We start from the raw sequence: 13,507 nt of genomic DNA on the forward strand, positions 1-13,507 counted from the left end.
TTCTGAGTGTTTTTTAACAACAAAACACAGAATAACCAGGCGGTTATTCTAATGTACGGCTATGTTTTGATAGTACACATAAACCAATGAGTAGATTCTCAATCTCATATATACGTCATTAAACTATTTTAAGTATAACCAGTATAACCTATACCCAGCTGAACATCCTTGCATCAAACAGGTAGATCCCATTTAATACGAGTAATATCCAACCTAACATACTCTACCTGCTTAACACTATAAATATTTCACACAATAAAAATCATGATGAATTTGCACTTTTCTATGAGCTACTTGTCCAGGACTCTTGTTGATGCTAATATCAGATTTCCTAAATGCACTGCAAATCAGAAAACGGTTAAACATGGTGTCCCTTGGAGAGCACAAACATTAATGAACAAGTTATAGGAAGTTTGCAACTTACCCCTTTAAAAACACTGTTAATGGTCTGAGCACAATGTGAATTTTTACAGTTTACCAATAAATCAAACAACATATGCAAAAGCTTCTGCTGAACTTTTTCATCTGCTATAGCTGCAAAAAATGGCTTTGTAATCTAGAGGGAATAGAAAAAAGGCAAGTGAGCTCCATGAACAAACATGAATTCCAAAAATGACCTTTAAGCCATTCTCTTACAAGATAAAATCGTTTCCCATCAGCTAAAATGCAGGTTTTTTTTGACACGTGTGTACATCACTCAATTTTGCAAAAACAGGTCAAGTATATCATATTCCTTTTAAAACATGTCCACTTTAGCTTCTCCAAGTAAAACATTACAAAATTTAAAAGCTTGAACATATTTTAGTTTCTGAAAAAAGTCACTGACCTTTTCAAGGGCTGTAATCTGAATGGTTGGCATTCCTATGCTAAGTTCCCTTGTTGTATGCACGGCTTTTATAAATATATCTAGACTCTTCGGGTCCTTATGTAAAAGGGATGCTGAATATTCATTATATTTTCCCAGAAGGAGTTGCAAAATAATGGCCTCATCTTTCAGGACAGCTGTCGGCTCCTTCTGGATCTTTTCTAACAGTTGTTCAGCCAGAGGCAACAGCTGAGAAAGCACCATCTAAAGTTCGGGCAATTCAAAAGTTAACAGTTATCTATAGTGATGTATAGTTTTCCTTGCTTTACAAAGACATCCAAAGATATGATGTTCCAAGACTGGGAGCTCAGCATGGAGCAAAAAGCCCCAAGAAAGATGATCTCTTAGACATGACAAACGGCATTTAATCCAATCAATCACTGAAGTCTCCTCTGACCGTTCAGTCTGCAATGGCCAAAAGCTCTAGGGGCGCCTGGGTGGCGCCCCTAGATACTCAGTTAAGTGTCTGGCTTCAGCTCAGGCCATGATCTCATAGTTCATGAGTTCGAGCCCGCATTGGGCTCTGGGCTGATAGTTTGGAGTCTGGAACCTGCTTCGGATTCTGTATCTCTTTCTCTGCCCCTGCCCTACTCATGCTCTGTCTCTCTCACAAAAATATATAGGGGTACCTGGGTGGCTCAGTTGTTAAGCATCTGACTTCAGCTCAGGTCATGATCTCACAGGTTTGTGGGTTCGGGTCACATGTCGGGCTCTGTGCGGTCAGCAATGAAGCTGCTTTGGATCCACTCTTCCCTTTTCTCTCTGACCCTACCATGCTCACATGGTCTCTCTCAAAATAAATTTAAATAAATAATAAACATTACAAAAAAAAAAAAAAAGCCCTAAACCCTTCAGAGGTGAGTAATTCATTAGTGTCCCAGGATTTTCTGAAAACAGGAAATACAAACTAAAGTTTTGGGCCACAAGAAGAAATTTTAGCTTTCTTTAAAACACTGCATATTTTCCCCAACAGAGCTTCCAAGTTGGTATTAATTCATATTATATATGTGAAGTCTTTAATAACTAAACCAAAATGCCAGCAAATTATGGCCTGTGGGCCAAATCCAGAGGACCATGTTTTTGTAACTTTTATTTACTGAAACACAGCCATGCTCATTTGTTTATGTAAGTGGCCATGGGTTTCACAATACAATGGCCAAGCTAGTAAGTACCTGCAAGAAAGACCATGTAGCCTATAGTACCTAAAATAGTTACTATGTGCTCTTCTGCAGAACAAAATTGTCAATTCCTAACTTACTTAATATTTTTTTAATGTTTATTTTGAAAGAGACTCCCAGCGGGCGAGCAGAGGAAGGGCAGAGAGGAAGAGACAGAGACTCACAAGCAAGCAGGTGATTCAGGGCAGAGTTTGATGCGGGGGTTAAACTCACGAACTGATGAGATCATGACCTGGGCTGAAATCAGAAGCCAGGCACACCACCAATTCCTAGTTTAAACTACACCAGGACAACACAGAGCCGATAAATGCCATCTGTTTGCTCCCACCACGAAAATCTGATCCTGTGGTTTTCATACCGCTTTATCCCGTTTCAGTTCTCCAAGCTGTAGTCAGTCCCAGACTGGCGACGCACGTAGGCGCTTTTGGAAGCCTAGGAAGAAGAGCCTCTCCGGTGCTGGCCAGCACGGCCATCACAGGGACAGGAGCTTCACAACCTCTTCTCTAGATCACACGCTTCCTTAACATCATGAAAGCTATGGACCTTCCCCCCGAGAAAAATGCTCAGCCACCTATATTTCAAAACTGAACAAATGATTTTGGAACTTTCACAGACTTATGTCCAAAACTATTGCCTTGGGGAAGATTTTCACCTGAAGAAAAGACACGAACCAACAATTTTTTCAGCAGTGCCTCTCCAGTGTTTCCCCCCATGTGTTTTTTTTAAATTCACTTAGAAGCAAGTAAACGATTAGGTAGGGATAGCACACAATTTTAAAAAGGAAAAGAAACACCAATATTTGCTTTTTTAGCATTCTGTATCTTTTTCTACACTTACAATACTTTCCCCTCCCGCATTAGGAGAATTTTCACTTCTGAGTGCATCCAGTGAACTCATGGACACGTTTTCCTCAGACACGATGAGAAGCTACAATAGTGCTCTGTAACATCACATGGAACCACAAGACGCCTGAGTTGCACATACCTCACTGCTGACTTCCTGAAGTACTTTCATCAAATCCTTTGCAATATAAGATGGGGAATTATATACACAAATAAGTAGGTTTTTCAAAGTTTCCGATAACTTCTGATGAGATTTCAGTTTCTTTTCTCTCTGCAATTCTTCAAATAAAGTAGCCAAATCCTAGGGCACCAGAAAGAAAACTGGGATGAAAAAAAGTTAAGGAACTACAAAAGCTAAATGTATTAATTATGGTAGATTCTTTCCCAAATGATGTGATACTGCTTATCATTTTTCATTTCCCCTGGAAAGGGTACCAATACCTCTCAGCTTACGATAAAAAGCCAAACACTGGTCTTTTTAGCCAAAGAAAGGGCAGAAATGAATGACACTGTACTCCTAGCTTCTAAAAAACGGGAGGAGAAAGATCTGCAGATGTCACCATCAGTTTCTAAATTCAGTGACTTAAGTCGATCAAAAACCCTATAAAAGGAAATGTCAAGGCAAGAGGAAACTGTCCGTACGCCCACACAGGTGTGCACATGTTCAACCTTCTGTGCGGAGGAGTTTACCTGAGCAACATAGGTGCCATCTGAGGTGATCTCTTCTGTTTTAGGAACCAAATGATCTATTACCAGATGGAAGTGAGACACCACTCCACTGAGGGCCTGGAGACAAAGAATGGAGGCCCTCCGTACTTCCTTTATGGGGCTGCCCAGGTTAATGAGGAGCGATGTCACCACTAAAACCAAAGGGAAAAACATTTCAGTAGCAATTTAAAACACTGAAACAGTACAAAATTGAAATAGTACCAAAGGGTATGTGTTGAAGTCTTCCTGAAATTCTCTCTCAAGACCATTAACTGTTTCATTATGTTTACCATTCTAGAAACTGTTAGGTACATGCTAGCTTACCCTTTTGAAAACACACACGAGAGCAGAGCACAGGGTGTACATGTACACACTGTTCAAGAACAATCACATCTCAAGTTTATTTGGAAGGGTTTTCCACATGTGTGCGTGCGCGCGCCCACGCGCTTCTAGCTTTTCAGCACTGAATCTGCTACAACAAGCATCTCTGTACGTACATCCTGCTAAGTATGCAGAGGAAACTTACTGTGCACCAAGCTTTGCAAATGCTTTGTCCTTAATTGTATAATTTTTTTTAAGTTTACTTCTTTTGAGACGGGGGGAGAGAACACATATGCAAATGGGGGGAGCAGAGGGAGAGGGAGACAGAAAATTCCAAGCACTGGAGAGCCTGACATGGGACTTGATCCCACAAACCATGAGATCATGACCTGAGCCAAAATCAAGAGACAGACACCTGATCATCTGAGCCACCCAGGCGTCCCTGTAATTTTTTATAATGTATAAGTTTCAGCCCCATTTTTCTTCTAATTTTGTATGATGCTCAGAGAGGCCCTCCCTGCTCTGAGTTGTTCAAGTGTCTGAATCTATACTTTAGATATTTAGAGAGACCACATGTATTCCGTGTTTTTTTCCTAACACTAGAGCTATGTTGTTCTTTTTTAATGTGAAACCTTTAGCTCATGTGAAATTTTTGTCTAAGGAAATAAGGATAGAGTCAAACTTTTTACATGTCTTCAAACAACTAGCCCCAGATGCCCTACTTACTAACGCACCTAAGAATCCCACAGCTTCATCACTCCTACATTCCACTGGTGTCTCAAACAGCTCCTTCTGCCAACAACTACTTGTAGCGCCGTGTCCAGTAATAGTGATGGATTCAACAGGAATGCTTTGGTTTTCCCAAGTCTGCAGTGAAGATGCTAGCTTTTGTTTGGAGTATTTTTCTCATTACTTCTATTTTGCTGCCACAAAATTAGAATTACTGATTTTTACTGAATGCCTTTTAAATTCTTTGGAAAACGATAATCTGTTAACACTGATATGGCCAATTAAGAGTTCTTTATTTTGAACCAATTTTATATTAGTGGAATGAACTTTACTTGGGTAAATGCTGTTTTAGAAATGTTCTGGACTCCGTTTGCAAATATTTTATTTAAAAATAATGCATTTTGCATGATTCAAAGCAACTTGGCCTGTTGTCTTGTTTCTGTAAGTGTTATATTCATTTTAGACAAAGAATCTGGCAGCTCTCCTTCGTTCTACGCCCTGCTCAGTCCAACAGCACTGAAAAACCTGCTTCAAAGACCTGGTAGAATGCATCTGTAACATAAACTGGAGTGAAGTTTTTTGAAGCTATTTCTCCTAAATTCCTCCCACAGTAATTGTTATTTAAGCCTTATTCCATGCTATCTACTGGGGCAAACTGTGACGACTTTTATTTTGCTACTAATGATCCATTCCATATATTCCACTTCTGGAAGGCTAAGAAAGAGCTCAACAAGCTTTCCAACTTTCCTGAGAAGATCATAAAAAGGCTGGCAATCTTTCCTAGTCTCTATAAGGCTGATTTATAAAATAAAGCCAGCAACGAACCGCTGGAAATTTCAATTCCCACAAAGGGCATCTTCAGGCTAAGTTACTATTTGCTAAAATTCCCTGTATAGAGCTTCCAGAAATATCCAAATGCAAAAACAAATCAAAGTACTAAGTACTATAGTTACCACCTTCAAATTAAGTACTAGAACTCATGGTAAGCAAAAGCTACCTTTTTAAACTATTAGCTTTTAGGAATGTTCTTCCATTTAAAAATCTACGTGACTTCATTTTCCCATTTTATTTAGATTTAAAATAGGATATTTTACACAAAGATTAAAAGAAACACTGAGCTCATGTTTTAAACTTATGAATACATTTACTATACTGATCAGGTATTAAAAAACCAAAGGCAGTCGACATCTTACAAATGATGTTAAATGTCTATTCATTTAGTAAAACTTGCTATATTCAAAACGGAGCTGGAACACAGATCTCCACAAAGTAATAAACGGTGGTTAGCTTCCTAAGCCACTAACAAAAATTCAAAAATACTGTACTATTTTAATATTGCAGTATCTTTTCCTTTTGAATAGTGTCACATTTTTACTAAACAGATTAAAACAAATACCAGCCAACACTTCCCAGAGTCCTCACAGACCAGTGTGGACAGAAGCTCCCTGTGCCCTGGAAGTGGGGGCCTGGAGGCCAGGGCACTAAGTGACCTTCCACGCTGGCCCTCCAGGACTCCATTGTGCAGGCCTGGAGCTTCCCAGGGGAATATGGTGCATCTGTCCTGTTTTCTGTGAACTCCTGTGACATTTCTAAGCAGCATAAGTTCAAAAGTTCTTCAGGAAGAAGGGAGCGGACAGGACAATGCAGAGGGGCAGGCAGGCAGCCTATTCTACAGTGATCCTGGGGAAAAGTGAAGTCTTTTGGTCCTGCTATTTATAGACAAAGAGACATCTATCCCTCAGGACGCTGCCTTTGATACCAAAGGATAATAGACATTTCATACTTAATTAGAAAATCAAAGTAGTTATGACCTCTAAACAAAATATACATACCTTTAACAGAAAATAACCATTTAAATAAATCAGGCTATGTCCATGCAATGGAATAGTCTGCAGACATTTGTAAATAAATAAATTTCTGTGTTTACTAAGTATTAATACAGAACAATACTTTGAAAATATTAAAGGATTAAAGTTTTAAAAAATGTACAGTGAGTCTTTTTCATCCAAAGGAAAAAAACAAACCTGAAAAAGCCTTCTTAAATTAATTCACCTAAAATCAGGGACTGCAATGTTACAGTAAGTAGTAATAAAATAATTCATGGGATTTTATTGTAGAAGTAAACTTGAAATTTAAGTACACATTTTACCTTGTATTTAATGAAATCTTGATTACAATTATTAATTATGTGCTCTTTCACAAAGCTAACGAAAGAGAAACGCTGAGAAGCTGTTCTGGGAAAAGCATATAATCATTCATTTTGCTTTCACAGAACATTTACAAAGAGTGATTTTAGAATAAAAAAAAAAATCAAGAACATCCTCAAATTTCCCAAGAGTTACTCTTGTTCCTTGGACATTAAAATCCTTCTGGTTTGGAATCAATCGTATCCATCCTCCTCATCAATTCTCTCATCTTTAATCGCTACAAAGTCTAATCCTGTCAGATTCTTTCATCTGTCAATAGCTTGTAAATACCGGTTTTTCATCAACTTCAGGATATTCTGCATCTTTTGCAAAATTTGCAAATTTCTCTTAATCAAAAAATATAACTTTAATGTAAGTGTTTTATTAGTGAGTCCCCAACCTGAAAATGTCTTATACCTGATAGAAGAGACAAATCCAAGGTTGTCAGAGTGGAGACCCTTTTATAAGTAGTTGAATAATCAAAGTGTTTTAAATGGTCTGATTTCCCCAGATAATGCTGTTAACTGCTGAAACTCAGAAGATGAACAGTGGGATATTAACAACCTATGACTAATCATCTGCCATTTTTATTGTTTGTTTTGGTGATTAAAAGTAGTACATACACATATATAGTTCACATATGCATACGCAAATTATATAGTTTATATATAATAGTTTATACACATCTACATAAATTACACATACATGTGGAGAACATGAGAGTGAGAGTGCATGCACATGTGAGTGAGCACTTTTTTCTTTTTCTTTTTAGTTTTTGGAAGACAGAGCATGAGCGGGAGAGGGGCAGACAGAGAGGACAGACCTGAAGCAGGCTCCAGGCTCTGAACTGTTAGCCCAGAGCCCAATGCAGGCAGGGCTCGAACTCACAGACGAGATCATGACCTCGCTGAGGTCGGATGCTCAACTGACAGAGCCACCCAGGTGCCCCTGAGTACTATATTTACAAACAAATTAAAAAGAAATTCTCCAAACTACAACCTACACAAACCACAGAGAGAGAAAGCATTAAAGCTGGTCCTGACAGAACATAACAGGCTACTCACGATACCTGGAGAAGAGACAGATGCCAGCTGATGTTTATTCTGTGCCTTCTGAGAAGAGAGCATCGCATACCCGATATAAAGAGCCTGGGTCTGCAGCACTGTTTTCACACTGCAGTTAAGTGGATTTGAAAGGCTAGACCCATACGTCCATAAGACAGAAAAGAACTTGAAGAACTGAAGAACATCTTCTAGATGCACCTAAATTGAACAAATCAACGACAGGGAGGGTTTACTTTTTACTCATATTAGGCTGGTTCCCAATCCTCTTTTCACTAGTGTGTAATTACAGAAAACAAACACTTCGTTGCAGTGTTCTGCTGCTTTGTCTCAGGACTTAAAATTTTCCATACTTAACCAATGAGAAGGATGCAAATGAATTCAAAGGACTCACTATAACTCTACATTTGAACACACTCAACAACAACAAAATGAGAGAAAGCTAAGCAGAAAACCAAGCTGAGTGATGCTGGCAAAGCCTCATTAAGAAAGTACTTCAAGATGGAGTCAGCATCACCAACTGTGTCAAATGCTACAGAGGGACGAGGAGGACAAGAACAAAGACCTTGGCCACTGGAGGTCACTGACATTTTTAAGCTGGGTAGCATATGCTAAATCACCCCTCTGAACAACCACTTTCTCCCTGGTAATGGCACTAACCAACCAACCAGACTGGGCTGTTGTGATTAGGAAATACACTAACAGGCCTCACACACTAACAGGCCTGCAGCAAAGTCAGTCCCTGTCTAACTTACTGATGGGTGTCAGGATGACTGCACTACTTCAGGGGGTCTGTGTTTATTAGCACATGCTCTTCACTGTAATTAGCACACATTATTTTCATTTTCATTAAAACAGTCATAACTAAAATACCCTGCAATATCTTCTTAGAGGGAAGAGTATGCCTGAAAAGGACGAGCTTCGTACCTTTATGAAAAGTTTCATCAGGACCCTAAAATGAGTGGCATCAGCACCAGCGAGAATCATCTCAAAGAGTCCAATGAGCAAGCGCAGATAGGCTCTGCTGTCTTCCTGCAGCTGTTCAGGATCCCACCACACATCGTCTACATAGACATGGAGAGAAAAAGAGATGGTACAGAAACTTCGTGGACACATTGGTGGGAACTTTTCACTCAAGACAACAGTTCTGTTTCTAGAGTATCACATTCAAAAGTCATACTCTGTTGTACCTTTGGGAAAAGATTTAGGGGCCTTTAGTGCATGAACAAAATTTTTCAGTGAAAATGTGAGTAAAACCGAATCCTCCACAGCAATATTCTGGGCGGTGCGGAGCTGCTCTATGTAATGTGCCCACAGCTGCACGGGTATCACTCTGTCCGTCATCAGCTCAAAATGCCATTCTGAGGGGATTTCCTGAAATGGTAAAGGAAACAAAGACAACACAAATAAGGGGTTCTGAACATGGATTATACACAGGAGAACTGCAATGGATGTGTAGGACTGGGTAATATGCACAGTTTTCTCTCTCTGCATTTACATGAGAGAATTAAAAGCTTTAATCAAATTTGTAGAGTTGTTCAACCATCACTATTTACCAAAAAAAAAAAAAAAAAAAAAAAAAAAAACTTATNTTCGGGTCATCTGTATTTCCTCAACACACAAATGTAAAAACAAACGTTATTCATATCAATGTGTTTACCAAGTGACACCTTTCCACACAGAAAGGAGCTGGATTTCCAAGAGACCCTTAACGGGACCTTACTCATGTCCCACTTTTATAGCTATTCTGAAGAAGGTGCGCAGTACAACCTCCAAATTTGCAGATAATTCTAAAGAAGCAGTGAAATGTGAGGGTATTTAGAAATGACACTGCAGATACTAAAAGCAGCAGGAGAAAAAAATGAAGGAAAATGACGAGACTCTGTACAGGAAAGCACACAGCATAACCTGGAAGGAAAGAGCCAGACTGACATGAAAAGGTCTCTCTGGCGGGGTTTCACTGGCTCAATACACGGCTACAGCTGGAAAGAGGCTCATGAGTCCCAGAAAGGGTAGTAAATATAAAACATCTTATCTGCATGCGTGTGTGTATAGACAACACTCAAACTGTTCACACTTTTAACACCAAGGGCAAACACCGTTCAGGTTACCACATTCCATGAAAGACAACAAAGAGAGAAATCAAGAAGGGCTTATCTGGGCTACTTTTTTAAAATATCAAGATTTGCTCTTTTCAAATTTACACGATTTTAGGTTAACAATGACCATGACCAGAACTCACAAAATCCTGAGGGCATATGTAAATGTAAAACAGATGCTGACTCATTCAGCAAATCCTAAAATGAAGAGCCCTCTGAATGATGGAGGACAAATAAAAACTAAATACTACTAAAGGGGCATGTATTAAAAGAAATAATCTTATGACCTCAAGATATGGTACTAGGTAAAAATATAAACACTTGAAACATGTTTCTTAGCTGATACCATCAAAGAATAAGCTGGTGAGATCCAAATCTCATGTATTATTAAAATACGAAAGATCAATTCTTAGGAAACAAAAGAACGAAGTTGTATTTTGTTCAATCACTAACATATCTAGTGAATTCTTCATCATGAAGGGTAGTTAAGTGTAACTCAGATAACTACCAAATAAAGATAATAAAGGGGAGAGTCAACCATTAGGTACAGCACATCAGGACCCTGAAATTATATAATTAACTTTTCTAATTCACTATCAACTGCTACCCAAGGCCGCTTCACACTTCACCCCGAGTATCCCAAAGATTGAGCATCTCAACCCCCCAATTTCCAGTTTTGCTGAAAAGCCAGAATGCCACTTTACTCAATTTTCCAGAGACTTTGCACTACTTACCACTGCAGTAATGACACCTTCAAGCTTTTTTATTTTTTTCTGCAACAAACTGAAGACTCTTATTGCAAATGGAAAGTGAGTTTCTTTTAAAGATGAACAGCAAGAAACAAGCACAGCTGTGACCACATGAGAAGTCACTTTCTGCTTCAAGCTGAAGGACTCCTTCTCCCCGATGCTTATTAAATCCTCTACCTAGAAAAATAAACACTCTCCATTACTGGTAGCTCTTAGTTTGCATAAAACAATTTTCTCTACCTCGGACCTATCTGGGGATTATATTTAAGGTGAGATGACAAATACAAAGCCTTTGAAAAGTAGTAAGCACTGACTTCTACATAATTTATAAAATGAAAAATTTCAGAATTATGAACATAAATAATTGTACCTGGCAACTAGATAAATGCTTTAAAATTATACACCTAATACCCTGACAAAGCTTTATTTACTAGAGAAAAAAAAAAAAGAAGTATCTATCCTTTTAGATACTTTGCTATTTTAACAAAAAACATGACTTTGTATTTTAAATAAAAGGAAACAGGAAGGCAAAAAGGTACACATTATTCTTATTAGTTCAATGTAAAACCACAATAATCTATGTAAAATGTAAAAGATTTCAATCTGCAGAATATACTAAACAACACCTCACATGTGTAGAGTGAAACAAAGCTGTCAAAAATGAACATGGTTATTTAAAAAAATCTAGTGAAGCAAACATTGAGAAATCCAGGGGGTGTTCTTCGACAGCAAACCTACCATCTTTAACATTGAAGGAGGATCCCCTGAACGTATATTGTCAGCCAATAATGCAATCATCTTCTGATTTGCTACACCAATTAGTTGTCCTGACTCTGTGCTTTTAATCACATTTTCAAGAGCTGTTAAAAAAAAAAAAAAATGAACACAGAGGGCCTTTATATCACCAACATCACCTAAGGAATTCTACAGAGTAGGAAATTTAGGCAGAAGTTTTATAATTTTCCTATGAAGGTTTCCTCTGTATTTTTCCTTTTGTCCAATTCTGAACCTATGTGTGGGTCAGCTTCCTCTCCATCGTCCAGCTGACCACTGTACGTGGAAATACACTGTACCTGGAAAGGGGCACCAACGTCCCTTCCCAACGCTGCTGAAAATCTGCATTTAAGTTTTGATTCCTCAAAAACCTAATTATTAATAGCCCAAAGTTAACCCGAAGTCTTACTAATAACAAGCAGTTGATTAACACAGATTTTGTATAAGTATTCCATACTGTAGTCTTACAAAGTCTCTCTAAAGCTAGAGAGAAAAAAGTACTATTTAAGTAATTCCAGGGAAGAGAAAATGCAGAGTACTGTACTGGAAAATACCCACATTTAAGTGAATCTGTGTAGTTCAAACCTATGTTGCTCAAGGATTGTAGGTTTTTGATCTTAAAAAAATCTAGCTGACACAGAACACAGCAAACATGATTTCAAATAACAGTTACAGCCAACATTTAGTTGTGTTTTTTTGTGTTTTTTTTTTTAAGTATTTAAAGTGCTTTTTCTAAAAGGCAACTGAATTTCTTACCTTCCTTCCAGCCTCTTAATATAGGGTGCAGGGAGCAAATCCCTGATTTTGATAAATATATAGCGATTTTCATCTCTGCAGATTCCATATCATCATTGATGATAATCATGAATGGCAGCAGATGTACCACCACCTGATTTGACAAGTGATTATTTTCACCGAGTATCTCTTCCTTAATTAGTATGTCTGCTGCAACCTCAAGTACTTTGTACCTAAGACACAAACAGATTTGGCTAAGAAACCCACTAGAGACTTAAATTCAGTCCCAAATCATTACATTGTCCCTGCTCAACTGACATTATCCTGGTCTCAACAAACACATTATTCAGACACACCAACACAATCACTTAAAATCCATGCCAATAAGTGAGTTATCTGGGAGAGCAATTTTGAACTGCTAACTCTGTCAAATCTTTTTTTTTTGAGAAACCATTAGGGTAACTGTAACATAAAACACATGTCACACTATATACCTCAACTCCGTTAAAAATCAGGCTCCGAAGTTAAAAATCTGAACACACACTATGTGCTAAAGAACTAAATTATGATGGATACAAAACAAAAACCTGCAAGACATGTTCTCTTCCTCGAAGGAACTTAGTCATGTTTCCATGCCCAAAGCTTAGATGCCAAAAATGAAACAACTAGAGCTCAAATAGTACAGAAGGTAACCATGTGCCTCTGAGCTTATTTTCATATTCACGTTTCATTATAAAGTAATATCCTATCTTCGGAAAAAATAGTCAAATAGAATTATATAAAGTAGAACACTACAACTGAGCACTTGGGTGGCTCAGTCAGTTAAGCATCCATTTCAGCTCAGGTCATGATCTTGTGGTTCTTGAGTTCAAGCCCTGCATAGGGCTCTGTGCTGACCGCTCAGAGCCTGGAGCCTGCTTCAGATTCTGTGTCTCGCTCTATCTCTACCCTTCCCTCGCTCACACTCTCTCAAAAATAAATATTAAAAAAAAATTTTTTAAATAAAAACTTCAACTCCCTCCTACCCTACTTCCTAGATTGCAGTATTATGTCACACATTATAGACTTTCTCCAGTTTATGAAGAAAAAATTTCAAAGAGAACAGTATATTAAACCCACACAAATCTTAATTCTTTTTATAATGCAAGAATTACGATTCATTCTACTACCATGACCAAAGGGTCATATAACTAAATTAGAAAATGCAAAAACGTAAAGGAAAAAAAAAAAAATCAAACAGGTGTAAGAATTGTGTCAATT

The 13,507-nt window shown here is 38.1% G+C and overlaps 1 protein-coding gene across 1 annotated transcript in view; it reads right to left on the reverse strand.

The window, feature by feature from the left end:
• HEATR1 (HEAT repeat containing 1) overlaps positions 1-13,507 on the reverse strand; it is a 48,078-nt gene that overhangs the window by 19,385 nt on the left and 15,186 nt on the right. Inside the window, exons 15-24 of the mRNA XM_077751715.1 lie at positions 12,269-12,480; positions 11,473-11,598; positions 10,724-10,911; positions 9,081-9,264; positions 8,818-8,954; positions 7,899-8,091; positions 3,576-3,745; positions 3,028-3,186; positions 827-1,069; positions 425-556 (exon numbers count right to left, since the gene is read on the reverse strand). Coding sequence (XP_077607841.1) covers positions 425-556; positions 827-1,069; positions 3,028-3,186; positions 3,576-3,745; positions 7,899-8,091; positions 8,818-8,954; positions 9,081-9,264; positions 10,724-10,911; positions 11,473-11,598; positions 12,269-12,480 — 1,744 coding nt within the window. The remainder of the gene's footprint in view (positions 1-424; positions 557-826; positions 1,070-3,027; positions 3,187-3,575; positions 3,746-7,898; positions 8,092-8,817; positions 8,955-9,080; positions 9,265-10,723; positions 10,912-11,472; positions 11,599-12,268; positions 12,481-13,507) is intronic.

This window comes from Crocuta crocuta, unplaced genomic scaffold (assembly GCF_008692635.1).
Source record: "Crocuta crocuta isolate KB4526 unplaced genomic scaffold, BGI_CrCroc_1.0 scaffold59-1, whole genome shotgun sequence".
Lineage (NCBI taxonomy): Eukaryota > Metazoa > Chordata > Mammalia > Carnivora > Hyaenidae > Crocuta > Crocuta crocuta.